Source organism: Setaria italica, chromosome IV (assembly GCF_000263155.2).
Source record: "Setaria italica strain Yugu1 chromosome IV, Setaria_italica_v2.0, whole genome shotgun sequence".
NCBI classification, from domain to species: domain Eukaryota; kingdom Viridiplantae; phylum Streptophyta; class Magnoliopsida; order Poales; family Poaceae; genus Setaria; species Setaria italica.
The window spans coordinates 4,383,571-4,403,558 of NC_028453.1; the positions used below are offsets into that span (position 1 = coordinate 4,383,571).

The window sequence follows — 19,988 nt, forward strand, 5'->3', positions numbered from 1 at the left end:
ATTGAAGCGCTGCCCACGCGGCGGCCGACGGGACTGGGTACGCACCGGATGCGTTTTGCATCTGGTCTCCACCCAATTTGCTTCCCTTTTGGTTTGGCTCTCGCGGAGAGCCTCGACACGGATCCAACGACCAGGAAACCAGCGCGGAGAGACCCGACGGCTCGGATGCGATTAAACCCGCGGCTCCGTTCCCCTTTCTTGCCTCACAAGTAGATCTCGCGTTAACTTCTCCCGAGTCGCCTCCCCCGAATCCCCCCAATCTCACAAACGCAAACCCCAATCTCGCCGCCGCCGCCGAGCCACCGCCGCGATGTCTCGCCGCTATGACAGCCGCACGACGATCTTCTCGCCGGAGGGGCGTCTCTACCAGGTGGAGTACGCGATGGAGGCGATCGGCAACGCCGGGTCGGCCCTCGGGATCCTGGCGGCCGACGGCGTTGTCCTCGTCGGCGAGAAGAAGGTGACCTCCAAGCTCCTCCAGACCTCCCGATCCGCCGAGAAGATGTACAAGATCGACTCCCACCTCGCCTGCGCCGTCGCGGGGATCATGTCCGACGCCAACATCCTCATCAACACCGCCCGCCTCCACGCCCAGCGCTACGCCCTCTCCTACCAGGAGCCCATCCCCGTCGAGCAGCTCGTCCAGTCCCTCTGCGACACCAAGCAGGGCTACACCCAGTTCGGAGGCCTCCGCCCCTTCGGGGTCTCCTTCCTCTTCGCCGGGTGGGACAAGCACCACGGCTTCCAGCTCTACATGAGCGACCCATCTGGCAACTACGGTGGGTGGAAGGCTGCCGCTGTTGGGGCCAACAGCCAGGCTGCGCAATCCATGCTCAAGCAAGACTACAAGGACGGCTTGACCCGCGAGGAGGCCGTTGCGCTCGCGCTCAAGGTCCTCAGCAAGACCATGGACTCCACCAGCTTGACTGCTGAGAAGCTGGAGCTGGCCGAGGTGTTCCTGCAGCCTGGCACCGGGGAGGTGCAGTACCAGGTGTGCTCCCCTGAGGCGCTGGGGAAGCTGCTTGCCAAGTCCGGCCTCACGCAGCCAGCGCCGGAGGCATAATGGCTGGTTTGCTGTGGCCTGTGATGCCTATTACTGCTCTTAGCTATGGTTTAAGCACTTATGCTTCTGTTGTCTGAACTAAGATATCCGAGAATTATGTGTTTTAATTTTATGTTCAGCATGCTTGATCCATTAATGCTTCGTTTGTAACAGTGGATTGCCTTGGACTTGTTGCAAATTGTTGGTTTCTATCTGCTTTTCTTGATTGTTGCCACGATTAGGGAGTATGGGAAACAAGGGCACAGGGAAAACTAGTTTAGATCTATGCATATGACTAGACTATGATAATTGAAGGTGTTTGGATGATATATTACTGCTTCCATCAACCGTGCTTAGTAAACATGGCAAAATTTTGGGGTGCTTCTATGTGATAATATCTATCTGCTTCTGCTGTGCTTGTATTCTTGTTGAGATTGGGATAGAAATCTGTGCTTCTATGTGTTACGTAGTATCTATGAACTTGTTGCAAGTTGTTGAGTTCTATCTGCCTTTGTTGATTGTACCATGATTATGGAGTATGGGACACAAGGGAATAGAGAGAATTAGGTTCCGGTCTATGCATATGACTACACTATGACAATTAAGGCATTTAGATGAGCCCCCATCAACTCTGCTTAGTAAACATGTCAAAACTTTGTGGTTGCTTGTATGTGTTACAAAATATCTGTGCTTCTGCGATGCTTGTATTGTTGCTGAGGTCGGGAGGCAAGGGCACATAACTAAATTGAGATAATAGATTCTAAACTATGACAATTTAAACCTCTGGATTCTACTGCTTCCATCAACTGTGCTTGTAACCAGGCAAAATCATAGGGGTCTTTATGTATTTCAGATTCAGATTATCTATATGCTTCTGTGCTTGAATTGCTGTTAGCATTAGGACTTATGGGGGACAAGGGCACTGGGGGGAAGAAAAGAAATATTTAACATGATCAGACGTGACAATAAACCATCAGGATGTCACTTTTTTTTGTCAATTGTGCTTAGAAAACACCAAAATTTGTAGTGTTAATGTTATGTCTGATTCAGATAGCTAAGGTGGCTTAATGCTGTGGGCATCTCAGGCATATTCAACCTTGTAGTTTTTAGGATTAGGATTCTAGTATTGATTTGACAGCATTTGTTTTTTGATGGATCACTCCTTGGTACATCATAACCGAAAGCTTTTGTTCCCCTCTTGCAAGTTTTTTGTACCTTGCCTGGAATTATTTGGTTGATCATTCATATCCATCAGTTATATTTAGTATCATCTAGAGCGTAAATGCTATGTAGTTTTAACTATGGTGCATCTCTGTTAGTGCTTGTGATCTTTATCTGGTTATTTGCCTTTAGTAATTTTTTGGGATGATAAATTATGATCAGATGTCTGTGCACATTAACTTTAGTCAATTCTGTGGCTATATGCCAACTGAAGCAATATATAATTGCATTGGCTGCCTCCTTTCTTAGGTGTTTTAGCGCCTCTATTCTGTAGAGAATGATTATGAAGTATTTGGCCACTTGATGAAACCGTGGGATATCTTGCAACTGAAGTACCAAATACTATACCTGGATACTCTGCGTTGTATTCTTGGTTTACTCGCTGGAACCATGTTGTTCTAACTTTTAAGGTACCAAGTTGCAACAGTTAGATGTAAAATTGCACTATCTTTGATCTGCGAAGGATTGAATCCTTGAATGCTATTAGATTTGGCTTCAAATTTGTGCTGCACACGTCACGTCCATCTAGTTTTGTGGTAGGCCTTTTTTTTTTCCCTTTGGAATCCTGATGTGCTCATTGTATATGCTTCATGATAAAATCCGTTTACAGTTTTACGGATTGGTTATTGCTGCGGCTGCAAGTATGTGTTGATTAGCTCTTGCTTGCATTGCCAAGCCGAGAAAATGCTTCAGTTTGCAATAATTTTGGCTTAATGCTGTGGTCGTCATCCATGAGTAATAGTATTACTTAACCTGGTTTTGATCCCGTGCATTTTTTTTTCTGTACAAATCATGTGCTGATCAGTTACAGTTAAATGGTCGTCGGTCTGCCCACTAACTCGGGAGCCATTCGATGACTTGTTTTGTTTCCTTATAACTGAATTTTAGAAATCAGTGAGAATAAACATATGATCTTTCACCGTTATGGCAACACAGGTCAGTCCAGTGGACGTGTGCAAAGTACATCATTTCCTTTGCCTGTTTGAAAAGGAATTACAATAATTTCATGCAAAACAAATACAGTGACAGGCAGACCACACATGCAATGCATCAGACTTCAGAATATACGGCAGTTATATATTCGACAGGGATTTACAATGAGAAAATGAAACTACAATCAACAAACAATCAAATTTGTGTAATACATCAGTACCATAATGTCTAGAGATGGCTAACTGCGCTACAATCATCGTGAAACAAAACCTGAGGCCTAAAACCTTGATCAAGAAGTGAACTGTACATCAACGTCGTCTTGGCTATGCTTGCAACCAAACTCAGCACACGCAAAGTGACAAAACACATACATAGGCTCATTCGCATGAAGGAAACTGGCTGAAGAATCAGCTATATACATCAGACGAACTCCTCATGCCATTGAGCGCTTCACAAGTGAAACCCATTTCCACCAAAGGTAGACAACGGATGAAGATATCACAGCAGCAGCAATACAAAGTGCTGCAATGCCTGCAATCACTCCTCTCCTCTTCTCATCCTGTCGTGCAGAATCAGAACTTGGTGCTTGTGGAGGACTGATCTTCCTGTCATGGGACCGGGTAACTGAGAAAATCAAGCATTTCGTAGTCAGCTAATGATTTTGTGCCAGAACAAGACAAGAGGTCAACAGACAGGCAGGGACATGTTCAGTAGCTACCTTTTATCGCTGACACCAGTGGCCCATAAGCTCCTTTGTAGGGAATGCAGCAGGTGCCCCTTCCACTCCAATACAGATGTATTACCAACATGGAGTTGTCAACAGTCACTTCCTGGGTTATGTTAGTGGCTTTTCTAGGACCCCCTGCTTCCTTAGTAATGTCAAAATCCTTCCTGATATTCTGATCCTGAAATTAATTCACCATATAAAGGTATGGTTTGTTGACTGGATATGTTAAAACATTTTTCTCGTTAGAGAGGGATCAAACCTGCATATCAATGTCAAATAAGCGTCGTCCTGGTCCATCAGTTATGACTATCTCTGCAAAGAAGAGTTGTACTGTGTATTTCCCATTAGCCAAACCTACCACATAGTATCGCAACGAACTTGTTGATGTTCTTGCTGTTTTGTAGAGCTCTGGCATGTTTGTTTCCAAAATATTGCTTGTATTTACAATACCGCTGGTTTTATTAAATGGATCAGAACCCACATGACTAACTACCCAATGACTGGTGGTATTAATATGAAAGCCTGCTCCTCCAAGATCAGCGGAGTCTTCAGAGAACATAGTTGGCATCGGATCTGAATAATCCATTTGCTTGCCACCACAATTTATAGCGAAGGAAGTTGCAGGATCTGCATGCATAATCGATCTATAAGGTAAAGACTACAAGTTTGCAGAAAATATGCTAGATACCACCAATTCTTGCCCCAGTTTTGAAGTGTAATTGTGATTTTGCCCTCGTTTTTTCAACTTTGTGATTTTGCCCTCGACTATTCACAAGTCAATGCGATTTTGCCCCTAGTCAATAGTCAAAACAGGGGCAAATACGCAAAGACCAAGGGCAAAATCACAATGACTTGTGAATAGTTGAGGGTAAAATCACAAAGTTAGAAAAATGAGGGTAAAAAGACAATTGTGCTTCAAAGTAGGGGCATGATCACCAAAAATCCATATCAGAATTGACTGACAAAGTTTAAGTACAACTTCAGAGGCATCTCTCATAACCCCATAAATCAACATTGCAATGAACAAATTTACACTTGCTTAGATGCATGTCCCAAATGCCAGTGTATTTTTTTCTTTTTTTCCTTAAGTTTGACACAATTGTGGCAATCAATTTCTTAATCACAAAAAGTGCAGCATGCTATACCTGCCTAAGGTTAGTTGCCGAACACTAGGCATGATCCATATGGGCCCTTAGCTTCTTTCATTAATTTTCTGGCTGCAAATATATGTTGCGGTATCTTTCATCTTACATATGAACGATAATAAGAACAACATCGAATTTTACTTGTAATTTGGATTATTTGACCAAGAGTTTAACAATGTGCCCAACCATGTCACCTGTTTTCCTTTTATTTTCCATAATTCTAAAATCAGGCATATATTGTATGAAGTCCATTAAAAACAAAAAAAAAGATTGGCCATTATAGATATTTAATCTTAACAAGGCAACAAAACATCGATATCAAGGGTTCAAAATGAATATTGGGTAGCATGCTTGATCGTTCAAGAAACTCAATTAATGCAGCAGTAAAATCAAGAATTGAAATATTGAAAACAGAAAATGGAACACAGCAATATCTAAGAGTGAGAAGAGTGGACAGACAGACAGACAGATAACAATACAATGCTGGCATCAATGCAAAGCAGAAAAATACTGAAGAAATAAAGTAGCGTTTAGTAAGACATGAGTTCAGTGTTCTGTATTGGTACGGGCAAGTAGAAATTGAATCAGTAACTGGTTGACATCACTAAATCAGTATACAAGCTGGTGCTCTGTGAGTCTGTTACCAGGCATTAGAGCAGTGAAACAGAGTGAAAGGCCTCTTGCAGAACAGAGATAGGGCAAAGGTAGATAGATCACTTTTGCATGCTATCGATTGGAAACATATGTGGAGATGGCATTTCCCAACATTTGAGGCCTTTATGGTGGAATTTTTAAGTAGACCTCATTTGAGGTAGCATGTTCCAACATGATTGCGATTGTGATGATCTGTAGAAAGTTACTCTCCATAGAATTTACACCATAATATTGAGTATTTAAAGTGGTGTTCCAGTTAAGAAATGAGCACCAGCAGTCTAACAGCAATAATGGCATGCTCAAAGATCAAAAGTACAGATTTTTATAGAACTTACTAGTTAAATTAGTTCTGTTGCATTCTTTCATGTGAAGGCAATTCAGGGTTGTTAGATCTGCACTGCATGGTAATAAAGCAAAGTGAGAAATATGCAGCATATTACTTCAAATTTCAAAATAATGCAGTGATAAAAAAATACACTTCCTATGAGTAGGGCAATCTCATGGCTTATACTGTTACGAGTTACAACGGGTAGCAAGGACACCGTAGGTCTAGAAGTTCTTCTACCATATTCTCATTGATAATTTTCTACATGTTCCAATTATTATACACTCGATCATTCAATTCAGTAACTAATAAGTTGATCTCCGGAATAAAAAGAAAAGCCATGTGACATTTTTCTAATAGGTAGGCATGTTTATATTTGTGTTTTAAGGAAATTTGCAATAACATTGATTTGTCACAGTCTGCCAATTCTTATACAGATCTAGTTATTTCCTCTCAATTGCATGAAGAGAATAGAAGTTACAAGGGACATGTAGTCATGTTGGTAAGTTTTCTTGGGGACAAAGGAAGGGCTACAGTGAACAGCAGGTAAGATATCAAACAAGATAATCAGTTGATTAACAACGTTAGAGAAGTTCTCTTTAAAAATATATATGTGAAAAAAAAGAAGCAAGGAAACAGTAATGAATGTAATCCAAAATTCAAAAGTGTGTATACTAATTTGCAAAACAATAACACAAGGATTTTTATTTACCAAAAAATATCAAAGAATGCAAGATTATTATTTAAAATGTTATTACCTGTCAATTGTTCCGCTTGTATCAATTGAAGTCCCAATGTAATTTCTACACAGAACAGCATGTTTGCAAAAGAATAAGGTTGCTACAATTTATATAGTAGTTAAAATAGTGATTACTGTACTGAGAAAAGGTAAGAAATCTATACATGAGCCAATTTTGACCAGCAGGCTTGTTAGGAAGGCGTCCATTAACAGAAGGATTATATGAAACATCCCTGCAGTGTTTATTCCAAAATTGAGAAGAGTTAGACATGCACAAGATCAGCCTGCATTAGAGACAAGATCATTCGGAAAAAAAAATGTAAATCAAGTTTTACTTAAAAGGGCAGAGGATGGTGGGCAGGTGCCAGGTCCTGAGAATTAGAAGCATAGAATATGCACCTAAGGGAACCCAAAGAGTAGAAATGTAATGCCTTTCCCGCTTCAGATCCATGTTCGCAAGCTCCTACGATTGCTATATGACTATACATCAATGTTCTATCAAAGTTATTATAACTATGCCCAATTCAAAGTTTGATCTGATTTAAGTAAAGAATTTTCATCATACAACTATGTGAACTGTGATTTAAAAACTCGACCTACGGGGGGTAAGACAGCCCCCGGGTTTTTTGCTAAGAAAACCCCGAACCTCTGCCTCACCCTTACATAGGGGCCCGTAACCCATTGTGAGACTACCATTGGGCTGGCGACCACTGCAACTACCCCAGGTAGGAGGGCCCCTATGTAAGGTTGAAAAAACTTGACCTGTGCTTTGGTGAGGTGAGTGGTGACACACGAGGGGATTTTTTTAACCCCAACCTGAAATTCGCTCCCACGAGGAGTCGAACCCAGGACCTAAGCAGTGCTACTGAGACCATCTAACAAACTCAGCTAGAGGCCCGTTCACCTGTGAACTGTGATATAATATCCCAAAGGTAAAAGGTTACATGTGATATGCAATATATTTCATACTACAACAGCATGGCTATAGTCAATTATGAGTTAGTGTGAATGTGAGGCATCCTAATAAAGTTTGCAGCCCAGAATTAGTTTTGGTGTCATGATAGAATGTTAAGTCCTATGCTGCGCAAAAGTGGATTTACATGGTAATGAACGACAGTGCCAAGGTTTTAACTTTAAAGTACAAATCCTCAAAGCTTTTTGTACTAATTAAGATAAGTCTGTCTATTGCCATCCATCTACCAGCGCGGACGTATAGGACAGCATAAATGAACAACAAACACTTACAATGGAACTGATGGTCGAACGAATTCAGCAGGCAGAGGTCCACTGAAGTTGTTTTCACCTACATATCTGAATGAATGAAGTTCATGAGCAAAGTGGAAACACAAACATCATGGAACTCAAACATAATTATAAGATTACATATAGGTGTTAACAGATCATTTGTGGAATGCAGTTTGCATGGCTTAGACATACATTCTTGATTCTTAGTTTGGTGCTAGATATTGTTGAGCAACGCTGCCTACAATTTGTGGTTTTGAAATCTCTACACCCATACCTCAAAATCTCCTCTAGATTTCAAGATAGGCCAAAAATTACATGCATCAATTAAGCTCTCCAAACTACAAGGTTGGTTGAAAATTTTTAAGTACAGATGCGAGACCGTCGCAAAATCCATATGTAAGGATCTAAAACTCAGAATGCCTATGGTTCAGACTTCACATCCAATTAGTGACAGTAACTTTCCATAATCAGAAAAAGCAACAAACAAAACCTCTAACAAATCCAAGCGCATGGTATCTCTAGTATAGACGGAAATTGAGGTGGCAAATGCACAGGAATTCTTCTTGGGCAACCAGCATAATTAGAGAGGAGACAGTATAATAGTTTGAATGCCTACCCATGATATGGGGATACCAGACCTGAAGCTAAAGAGATGAACAGAAATATGCATTAGAACTTGAAAAAAGTCAAGGCTGTTGAATTAAATGCATTTTACCCTTTGGTCTCTAATATTACTGCATTCACCGCCAAGTTAATTAGTTAAGCAAAAATGTCAAGCCTAATTCAGTTGCTTACTGAAGATGCATATAGCTCAAGGATTAAACCGTAGCTTACATATACTCCGAGTTCTTATATGGAAGCAATAGTCTTATTGCGCCTGATAAGTTGTTTGATCTCAAATCCCTGCAGAAGATACAAGACAATTAAGCATCTTTCAAACTCATGAAAAAAATGAATATCAACAGAATAAAAATGTTTAACATTATTGACTGCACTTTTCAACAGTTTTGTGTGGTGTTGAGGAGGGGGTGTTAACTGAAAGAGCATCTAGGCCCCTAGTGGGTTTTGGTGTGTTGAATGACAACTAGATTAAAGGTCTAATGAACTTGTTAAGCATATGAGTAGGTATAAAGTTATTGGTGAATAACCTTTATGACAAAGAATTGTATTGATAAGCTCATATGGCGAAAAGAACAAGTGTGACATAGTGCATCTAAGCATGGAAAACATGCAATGGTGGAGAAAATGATTAGAGGCCAGTTTGATAGCCTCATATTTTCAAGATTGCTTGTGTTGAAGATAAATGTCACAAGTAGGAATATTATGTGTGATCCCATAATGTTTATATATGATATATGACAAGTAAATAAAGGTGAAGATAGAGGCATGATGGCATTGGTTTATTCTTCGGTTTCTAAATAAAATGAGAAGCTAGTTAGCAACAAATGGGATATTGAAGTCAAAAGAAGGTATGATCTCAAGTGGGTTTCATTCTTGATGTCAAAACAAAACTAGACTCAAATGTGGCAGCAATTGGATGAAGGAATCAAGTAAGGGATTAGCAACGAGGTACTAAGCGAAGTCTGGTCAGTGACTTGGGCCATGAACTTTGCTAGGGTGAAGTGCCTAGTGCTTGAAGATTTTGAGGTATCAAGTCAAGCCTTACCGAGTATAGCAATAGGATGGATCAAATGTTTATTGAGTCATATAAAAGGGTGATTTGTGATATAAAGTTGGATTTCATTCATATGTGTTGAATATTGATCCAAGTAACTAGCTCAAGGTTGAAGTGCTCAAACCAAAGAGACAAAGTTGGATGCAGCTCTCAAGTGGATATATTGATCAAGTATGGCATGGTTCATGATGATGAAGCTCAAGTGGATGTATGTTGTATTTATGCTTTTTCTTGAGTATAGGTATGCTATACTATCAAGAGGGATGCATCACATGGTCATTTGACAAGTCTCAGTGCTCAAGTTTCCTATGTGAGTTGATGAGAAACACAAAAGCCACATGTACACACTCTGTCGAGTCAGGCAGTGGCAAAATCGGAAGTTCAAGTTTTGGAAACATGAAGTTCCGGTTTTGGGTGCCACGTATCACTAACGGCTAGTTGGTTTCAAAAACCGGAGGTTCCGGTTTTGGGAAACCAGTAGTTCTGGTTTTGGTCTGACACCCTAACGGCTAGTTTTTGAGGAACGGGGTATTTATACCCCACACCCTCCTCAGTGGCTAGCTGCTGTTTTAGAGGTTGCTGGGGTGCTTCCTACCTATTCTAAGCTAAACTAAAGCCAAGATAGCTCTCCCCAACCCCTTTTTGTGAGGTTGTGTGATCTTTGCTAGATCTTGTGAGTTGGGTAGTAGAGAAGAGCCATTCGTGAGCATTAGAAGAGCACTAAGTTCCTTGAGCACTGGTTTGCCTTGTCAAGTTTCAAGTGAAGCATTTGTTACTCTTGGAGGTGTAGCCTCCTAGATGGCTAGGTGTTGCCGGCTAGCTCCCAAAGGTGTGGTGAGCAGCGGCAAGTCTATGAAGGTTACGATCTTGCCTCCGCAAGGAAAAAGGTCATCTAGTAGAGACGAGGAAAGTGGTTGAAAGAGACCCGGCACATTGGAAGGGAGTTGAGATAGACTCGTATTCCAATGGGCTCCTCAACGGAGATGTAGGATTCACAGTGGTGAATCTGAACTTCGGTGAAACAAATCTTTGTGTCTCCTCGTTGGTTTGCTTACACTTGCATTCATTGTTGAACTTGTTGATTTGGTTGATCTACTTGGATGTTTGTGTTTGTGAAGTGCAGCAAACTCTATGAGCCTGCTAAGAAACACCTACTAAGCTACTACACCAAGTATAGTTTGATCTCGAGCTCGTTCATCACTCAGTGTGGGGGTTCTCTCTAGACAAGCCAAAACCGGAAGTTCCGGTTTTGGAAACCGAAGGTTCCGGTTTCTAGCAGAGAGAGTTTTACTCCACTGCATTAAGTAACCTTCGGAGAATCCGTAGACTTCTTCGAAAATTCCGCAAGTTACGGAATCTCCAGAATATTCTTCAGAATCTCCGTATATCACTGATAAACTTGTTTTAAGCTGTGATAATTTTAGGTTACGCCTATTCACCCCCCCCCCTAGGCGACATCAAGATCCTTTCATTAACCTAGGTCCGTGAACTATTAAGTTACAAATTTAGGTTCCCCAACTTGCTAATGTATCACCCAAGGTCCAAACCTCCCTGATTAATGTTCATCTTTCTACTTGCCATCTCGAAGGTATTGCTCGGTTCATGGGAGATGAGGAGAGAGATGTGTCGTTGCCATTGGTTTGCTAGCATGCCACGTGGGTAGTTACACACTATTTAGCAAACTTTGGACCTCGAGTGACACACTTAGCAAGTTCAGAGACATAAAACAGTATATTAACAGTTTGGGAACCTAGTTGGCATCCTTAGACAAGTTTAGGGACTGTTAGTGCACTTTACTCGTATTAAAATATTGGATAACTTCAACCAGTGGATTTATAGCAAAGCTAAGACAACGATAAAATGCTGGAGCCTGGTATGATACATGAAATCCTTACAAGCACCAGGTCTTCCCCTTTTTAAGAAAAGAATTTTAAATTTTAAGTTGAACAAGCTTAGCCCACCCAACTTCATTGGGACAAAGGCTTTGCTGTTTTCGTTGTTTAAGTTGAGATCATCCAACTTATTTTCTAACTAACTTATCCACCGGCATAATAGAAGCTAGAAGAGGGGTATGCATAAAATTTGTTGATACCATTATCCATTTGAAATTGACAAACCACAAAAGAATTCACAAATGCAATAACACCAAAAACGCATCCTATTGAGTAACAGCTGTGTTAAAAGATTATATAAAAAATACTAAGTTCTACTCCCTCCGTTCCAAATTTTAGGTCGTTTTAGCTTTTCTAAGTTCATAAGCGTTTGTATGCATCTAGACATAGTATATATCTAGGTGAATAGCAAAAACTATGCACCTAGAAAAGTCAATATGACCTACAATTTGGAACGGAGGGAGTATTACTATTTTAGCATAAGTAAGCAAAAGTATTTTACTAAAAAAAGAAACTTATTTAAAAACTCACAGGTACTTTAGCTTGGGCAAGGTTGGGAGAGTATTAGGAAGCTGAGTTGTGAGCCCACATTTTCTCAGAGATCTGCACAATAAAAATAAAGCAAAAATTAAGTAATTGCATTAATAACTAGACTAGACTATAATTCACTAGGAGATGGTGACACTTGACATTACAATGTTGAAAGGTTTGCCCAATTTGCTATGAAATCAAAAGAAGAATGCTTTCCCTCAAGATCACCAAGCATCCTGTAAACAAATCCCAATCAGAGTTGGCAGTAAATGCTGCATATCGATATGAAAAATCAGATTGAAGGCTTCTACTGAATGATAACAATGTTTTCTCCAATATATACACCGAGCGGAAATTTAAAAAAAATGGAGGATTTTTTTTAATACAAGTAACCATGAGAGTGACTTACAGGTGTTCTAGGTTGATCAAATTAGAGAAAAAATTTGGAATAGGTCCTTGAAGTTTCATCCCGTATATTCTCCTGGCAGGATCACAACATTAGCTCTCAAAAAAATGGAAAGAAGGAAGAGCTGTACCTAACAACAAGATGCCAAGTGGTTATGCGTACAAGTCTGTGAGGTTGGTTAAATTCTGAATAAATTCCGGAATAGACCCTTCGATGTAATTATCAAACATCCACCTGCATAATCAGCCATATGACTAGTTAGTCTTTCTTCAAATTGGCTCTGCCTAACGTAGATGGTTACTTAATGTAAAACAAAGGGACATAAGGCATACTTACAGGGACTGTAGATTCCTCAAAAGCGACAGTTCACGAGGAAAAGATCCATTGAGATGGTTATTATTGAAGTGCCTAGCTATATGGAGAGCATTCAATCAGCTATGAGAAGACCAAATACAATTGGTGGCAAATAATTTTGAAATTAAGACAATTTGAACACCAACATTATCTGGAGAAGGGTTAATTCTTCCCATAAGATAGGCTTATTTATAAGTAAGCATGCACTAGATAGATCACAGACTAGCTATTTCAATTACATCAGCCAAACAACCCCAGCTAGAAACTGACCATTGGATGGTATAGACTATGGGCCCAAAGGTCAACAATGTGGGATGTTGTATTATTTGAAATTGCTAAAGTGGTATAAGAATTGCAGAATTATTTAGGAGCTTCAGTCTAGACTTGAGAAAGATAATGCAGAAATAAGCATACATTTCTTAGATAAGGTATCATTCATAGTATTCAGCTATATCATGTCTGCAGCTGTAATGGTTGCATTGCATGTCAGGGCCAAAGCTTTGTTTGCTCAATTAAGTTGGAAAATTACATTCTCTTGGCAATAGATTAAATTACAGTTCAACAGCATTCAACTGGATGGACTATCAATACACATGTTTTTAGGTGATAGTTACAAAAACAATGGCTCAATGAAGAGCTAAATCACATTTAAGAGCTCAATTTAAGGGAACAGGTTCGGTTATCACCATGTTTCCAGTTTGGAAAGATTGCCAACGCCTGGGGGTATTGAACCACTCAAGTTGTTGTTACTCAAATCCCTACATGAATAAATAGGAGGTAAGTTACATTCATATTGAAATTACTATTCTCACAAGAAAAATGCATATTTCATATTTCGATCAGGGACAGAATTACAAAAAAGACCAGAGTGATGATAAAGTAGGTTGAGGAAACTTAAAAATTGCATCCTTCAGTCCAAAATAGATGTCATTCTGGGAAGTGAGTTTAGTCAGTAAATACATTTTTTTAGGCAGCATTCTCCATAAAAAGGCCCTATTGGTTGTTCCTCAGTAAAATGTTAGACGTACTGGTGCCATGTGGTGTTATTCTGTTATAGACTATAGTGTATATGATACAGTTTATAGGAATAAGTATTAAGTACGGCCAAAACTAAGAAATCCGCTCCTTGTTGCATGTGAATGGAGCTAAAATAACAACCAAATAGGATATGGGGGAGTTATGATAGACAATCTTTCTTTCACGTGCATGGATATCTGAGTTACCAAAGTTTCAATCTGGTAGGGTGAGATCTAGTAGTATTTCAATCAAAATGATATGTGCATGGATATCTGAGCTACCAAAGGTTCCCTGTATCAAGCATCTAAACTGTCAATGAAGCACAAGTACTTCGGGTGAGAACAGAGAATACATAACTAATGTCTAATGGGCCCTTCTGGGAACAGTGGAAGTGTGGAACGCCATATTTAAGCACAAGCTATACAAGCCCACATATGGGATGAAAAGTTTTAGTTCTAGGCTAACTTTTTCAGTAAACATCTGAAATAGTTCATCGTGGTTCAGTGATAGGCTAACTTCAAACTAGATCAGTTAGTCCCTTAATTAATTACAGATCTCATTTTGAAATCTTCCTAAAAGAGGTTCATTCCAATATAATCTTTTTTGCGAGATAATTTAGAGTTGGCAATCCAGGAACATCAACCATTAAAGACTCACAGAGAAACGAGCTCCGTCAAGTTGAAGAGTGCCGGCGGGATCTCGGTGATGTTCCTGTACCCAGTCACATTCCTGCATCATCCAGAGATTCCAGACCCATACATCAATTACATTATTGAGCGCCAGAAGCGCCAGCAGAAAACGGGAGGAAGAGTGATGGGGTGAAGACGACGCACAGGTGCGTGATGCGGCACTCGTCGCCGCGGGAGCAGTCACAGTCGATGGATGCGTTCATCATGGACGACTCGGACAAGACGGGCATCAGGCACGGGTCCACCACCCCTGCCGTGTCGCCCTCCAGGCGCCACTGCCGGAACACGGCGTGCAGGGCAGCCGCTGCAGGAACGCGAGATCCACGAGTTACAAGCTGCCAGCCTTCCCACAAGACACCAGAGCGAGCGAGAAATCGATACCGTCGGAGGAATTGGTGGGCGGCAGCGGCTGGCCCCGCGCTGCGTCGAGGTTGAGGAGCGCGAGGACGAGGAGGGAGACGGCGACGAGAGCGGGAGCTGGACGACGAGCCATGGGGGCCGGCGCGGGGTGCCGCGGCCGCGGGTGGGAGTTGACTTGTGCGCGCAGGAGGAGGAGGTGGTGGAGGGGTCGTGGGGGGTTGCTGCTACTTGCTAGCGGAGCGGGCGGGCTGGGTCTCTGCCTCTGAGGTTTGACCGCGTGATCATGGTCATGTGCGCTCGCAGCGACGAGGTCGCGGGGGGCGCAGGTGGAGTTGACGCGACCGCGTCGGGGAGCGGGAGGCGGGAGGATCCGGTCGGCCGGCGGCGGCGGATGCGGCGGGTCGGCGGCGCCGGTTTCGATTTTCGAGTTTTGGCCGATGCGAAACAGCGAAAGACGGGAGGAAGATGGGGAGCTAGCTGGTCGCTGTCGCGTCTGAACGAAATTCGTATGGACCTTAAATTCGAATCTCCGTGCAAAGCAACGGTGACATAGGCCATGTTTAGTTACTCCCAACTCCCAACTTTGACACTATGCAAAAAGAAGATTCCCCATCACATCAAACTTGCGGTACATGCATGGAGTACTAAATGTAGATGAAATTAAAAACTAATTGCACAGTTTTGTTGTACTTTGCGAGACGAATCTTTTGAACCTAATTAGTCAATATTTGGACAATAATTCACAAATACAAACGAAACGCTACAGTGTGCTACAGTGCTCTAACAGTAATTTGGCACCTCCCAAATTCCCCAACTAAACACGGCCATAAATGAACGAGATTTGTGAGCACGTTTAAATATGAATTTTTGTGCAAAGGTACGGTGTCAACCCTCGTGCTTCCTCCGTGCTAGGTTGTCAGGGCGGTGTTTGGATACAAGATGCTAAATTTTAACATGATCGTATTGGATGTTCGGATGCTAATTAGGAGGACTAAATATGAGCTAATTACAAAACTAATTGTACAGATTGAGTCTAATTCGCGAGACGAATCTATTAAGACTAATTAATCCATCATTAACAAATGGTTATTGTAGCACCACATTGTCAAATCATGGACTAATTAGGTTTAATAGATTCGTCGTGAATTAGGCTCCATCTGTGCAATTAGTTTTGTAATTAGACTATGTTTAATACTCCTAATTAGTATTAAACATCTGATATGACAGGTGCTAAAGTTTAGCGAGGGTACCCAAACACCCTCTAAATCGATCGATCTTCAGAATTAGTAAGCATGTACTAATCCATCTCTTAGAGTAGATGTACTTCGCGAAGCGACGTATCGAATGACTTCTAATATATCAATGGGATACAAAATACCGGAATTTGTCGACACGTTTAAATTTGAATTTTCGTACAAAGGAGTGGTGCCAACTCTCGTACTTGGTGCCAACTCTCGTACTTCTTCCGTGCTAGGTTAGCAATTAGGTACTACTAATCGATCTTTAGAATTGACAAGCGTGTACTAATCGATCTTTAGAGTAGATGTACTTCGTAAGGCGACATATCGAGTGACTTCTAGCATATCAATGGGATATAAATGATCAAAATTTGTCAACACGTTTAAATTTGAATATTCGTGCAAAGGAATGGTATCAACTCTTGGTACTTCTTCCGTGCTAGGTTGCTAGTTAGGCACTAATCGATTTTTAGAATTGGCAAGCATGTACTAATCAATCTTTAGAGTACGTGTACTTGGCGAGGCGACATATCGAGTGACTTCTAACATATCAATGTGATATAAATGAAAGTTATTTGTCAACACGTTCAAATATGAATTTTCGTGCAAAGGAACGGTGTCAACCCTCATACTTCTTCCTTGCTAGGTTGCCGGTTAGGTACTAATCGATATTCAGAGTGGCTAAACATGTAATGATCGATGACTGAAAAAAAAATTGTACTGATCGATCTTCAGCTGCACATGCTGTTCCAGTACTGCTGGCATGGGCGCTTTTAAACAAGTAAATGCTAGCACCATGTGATTGTGTCCTCACGCGCAACACTCGTTTCAGAGAGAGAAAAAGACACTTTATTTAGTAAAATTTGGTATTCAGACCACAAGATTTGTGTATAAGCTTAAATGACTTACGCAGTTACAATGACAGACACATTTGACCTGAAATCGGTCCATAATGGCATAAGCTACCTTTGTTTTGGCATATAAGCTAGATGTGTTATAGCTATAATCTTCTTGCAGACAACATAAGATCACAGTTGCTTCTTTGCCAGATTTCTGTTCTGCTCCAGATAAGGGTAAGCTCTCTGGTACTGCAATATAGCCCAAACAAGGTGCCTGAACGAGAATTCAGGCCACAGGGGGTCTGGGTTCTGCAAATGACTAAACGTCGTCTGCCACAGGAGGAAATTGCTCAGTCGAGTCTCACCTGAAGTCCGGATCACGATATCAGGATCTGGGCAACCAGCACTATACATGTGCCGATCCAAATCGGCCACTGAAATCTCTGAGTTCACACCGTTATTTGCAGCTTGATCATCAGAATCACCGGCATGTTCTCTCAGCAGCATCTCCCTCCTTTCTGCGCAGACCTCATTAACAGCATTGACAATCTCAGAAGTCGAGTTGTATGGCATGCAGACAGAGAAGACGAGCCCTGTGTTTCCAGCTGTGCTTGCCATCAGCTTCTGAGCTGCTACCCTCACAGGCTCAGATAACAGGTCCAAGTTTCCCCAGAAGTTGATTTTACAATTAATCTTGTTGATCACACTTCGGTTTTCTAATAGCTCATTGATCTTTTCCTCCATTAACTGCATCAAGGACTGCACCTCACTTGGGTCCCTTTTAAAATTGTCAATGCTAAATGCATAAACCGTGATGTACTTCACACCCATTTCGTAGCAGTACAGCAGATTTGCAATAAGAGCTGAGAAACCCACCCTGTGACCAGCTCCTTGCTGGATGCTTCTGAATTTAGCATATCTGCGATTACCGTCCATGATAAACGCAATGTGCTTGGGCATCGGGCCATATGAGAGGACAGCTATCAGGCACTTGCGTAGGAAATTCTGAAGACTCGCAAGAACACCAGTTGTGACCATCTCATCAGGCTTCTCTACCTTCAGATCCTAGATCAAGCAAATAAATCAAAAGTGATCAGAACCTCCCATATTGTAAGAATATTTGTGGATGTCAGCACAACAAAAAGGTTATATCTCTTTGAGGATCTTTCCAAGCCTAATAGATGATATCTGATTGCCTGCTTTATTAAGAAATTAATCTACATATGTTGCTACCAATATAAAACTCACCACTGAAGGAGAGCAAGAGATAAGTGACCCTGCCATTGTAGCAATGAGGGGAAAGCTGCAAATAGGAAAATATGTGAGGGTTAGAACATGAGTAAAGGGGAAAAAACGCCATCAGAATAGAGTACACTGAAAACGAACTACAACAAGCAATGTTTGAAATTGCCAAAAAAAAAATGTCGTAAGGTTTTTACAAGCAGGCTGTTCAGTTACCCACTTATGAAAAGAGTCATCTCGCGCTATGAATGATGAGACCCACTGATTTACTAGTTGATGGAGCTGGGAGTTTCCCATAGTGCAGACGATGGGACCACTGGGGTTCAAAATCAACCAGCAACTTGTCTATGTATCCAAAGCTCGAATTTGAGCATTTGCGTGTAAGTGTCAATTTCAGCTCGCTGGTGCAAATAATGGGGAAAGATGCAAAAAAGGGACATAACTAACTTCTACTAAAGGCCAGTGTCCTGTTTCCACTTTATTGTGCAAAGCGCCTCAGGAACGACAGCTTCCCCTTTTCGTTTCTCGACAAGCTTGTGCGAGTAAAGTGCCATGCTCAAATCTCAAGTGCTTTTTTAGGACAAGCTCGCATAAATGGTTTTGAGAAGGCCAGACAGCAGCAACTCCAATTCTTATCTACAAATTTGACAGCTTGTAAACAGAAACCATCATACCGATAAGGTGGTATCCAGATACTGGATTAGGATTACCCACCCACCAGTTTACCACCTCCACTCCAAACGGCCAAACAAGAACCAGCAGAGGTAATACCCGCCTCACAGCTATTTCATCGAGCACATGGTGAGGAGGGCCAGTGGAGCGGCTGCAAGAGAGACTCAACTGACCTGAGGGTTGGGGAGGCCGGCGACGAGGCAGAGAGGGAGGGAGGGAGGGAGAGGGACGGAGGAGATAAGAGTGGTGGAGAGTGAGAATCAGGAAGGGGATTTATGCTAACTTCCCGTCGTCGCTTCTCCTCCGGTACGGGTAACGCGCGGGAGCGGAGCCGAGCCGGGGGCGCGGCGGGGTGCAGGCGACGTGGCACGACGAGCTCGTGGGGAATCTTTCCCTCCGGGTTCGAGCGCGAGCGCGGTCACCACTACCGCCACGACACGACGCCCCTCGTGACGCGAATAAGAGCCAGTTGGCACGGGCTTTTGGACCGGCTCCTCCGACTGCTTCACCCGGAGCTGTACCAAACAGTCCTCCTGCAAACGGCTTCGTGCATGAAGCTCCTGGTGGAGCCGTTCCATTCTATGGAGACGGAGCTGCAAACTGTGGCTCCTCCGGCTCGACGAAATTGCCTCTTCCACTTCGTAATTACTACAGATAAAATGCCACCGCGCCTCCTATATGCTCTGTCTTACCGTCGGCAGTCGGCGACTCGGCGTTGCTGCGTGCAGTCGCGAAGACCACCGGCGGCTCGACCTGGACGCGTCCTCCTGCCCCGTTGCAGCCCCTGCAGCTGCAGGCGTCGGCGCGGCCGCACGTCCCAGTCTCGCCTAGCAGTAGCTGATTCCTCGCGCAGCTCGGGGGCAGCTGCGGCGGCCGGCGAAGCAGCAGCAGCAATGCTCGGGAAACGGCCGTAGGGCAGTAACAGCGTCTTGCAACCGCGGAGGCAGGGCAGCAGCGGCAGCCGGCAGATCGAGCTGGCCAGGGAGGGACACGGCGTGGCGTCTAGAAGTTGGGACTGGTGCGGCCGTGGAGGGAGATGAGA

At 42.4% G+C, this 19,988-nt stretch overlaps 3 protein-coding genes across 7 annotated transcripts in view; 1 reads left to right on the forward strand and 2 right to left on the reverse strand.

Moving 5' to 3' along the window:
• The first annotated feature begins 206 nt into the window (after positions 1–206).
• On the forward strand, positions 207–1,260 carry LOC101778120 (proteasome subunit alpha type-4-2). Its single transcript, XM_004964681.3, has one exon. It carries the CDS (start codon positions 311–313, stop codon positions 1,061–1,063), a length of 753 nt encoding a protein of 250 aa, XP_004964738.1. The 5' UTR covers positions 207–310; the 3' UTR covers positions 1,064–1,260.
• Positions 1,261–3,217: 1,957 nt separating this feature from the next.
• LOC101778517 (probable LRR receptor-like serine/threonine-protein kinase At1g56130) lies at positions 3,218–15,427 on the reverse strand. Of its 2 annotated transcripts, XM_004964682.4 has the most exons (17): positions 14,977–15,427; positions 14,740–14,899; positions 14,564–14,635; positions 13,576–13,647; positions 12,872–12,943; positions 12,698–12,769; positions 12,539–12,610; positions 12,294–12,365; positions 12,130–12,201; positions 8,866–8,934; positions 8,032–8,097; positions 6,951–7,019; positions 6,806–6,850; positions 6,058–6,119; positions 4,183–4,550; positions 3,915–4,101; positions 3,218–3,820 (listed from the first exon to the last, which is right to left on the reverse strand). In XM_004964682.4, the coding sequence occupies exons 1-17, from the start codon at positions 15,086–15,088 to the stop codon at positions 3,630–3,632; spliced, it is 1,833 nt and encodes a 610-aa protein (XP_004964739.1). In that variant the 5' UTR covers positions 15,089–15,427; the 3' UTR covers positions 3,218–3,629. The 2 variants fall into 2 exon arrangements, with proteins under 2 accessions (XP_004964739.1, XP_012700552.1); XM_012845098.3 differs by lacking the exons at positions 3,218–3,820; positions 3,915–4,101 and having other exon boundaries at positions 4,413–4,550; positions 6,058–6,114.
• A 1,592-nt stretch (positions 15,428–17,019) lies between these two features.
• LOC101778927 (dehydrodolichyl diphosphate synthase 6) overlaps positions 17,020–19,988 on the reverse strand; it is an 11,651-nt gene continuing 8,682 nt past the window's right edge. The window contains exons 1-3 of one of the 4 annotated variants that reach the window (XM_012845711.2): positions 19,120–19,365; positions 18,281–18,335; positions 17,020–18,097 (exon numbers count right to left, since the gene is read on the reverse strand). In XM_012845711.2, coding sequence (XP_012701165.1) covers positions 17,222–18,097; positions 18,281–18,316 — 912 coding nt within the window. In that variant the 5' untranslated portion in view covers positions 18,317–18,335; positions 19,120–19,365 and the 3' untranslated portion in view covers positions 17,020–17,221. Of the gene's footprint in view, positions 18,098–18,280; positions 18,336–18,494; positions 19,096–19,119; positions 19,366–19,988 lie in introns of those variants that run through there. The other 3 variants (XM_012845710.2, XM_022826183.1, XM_012845712.2) reach the window with 3 other exon arrangements.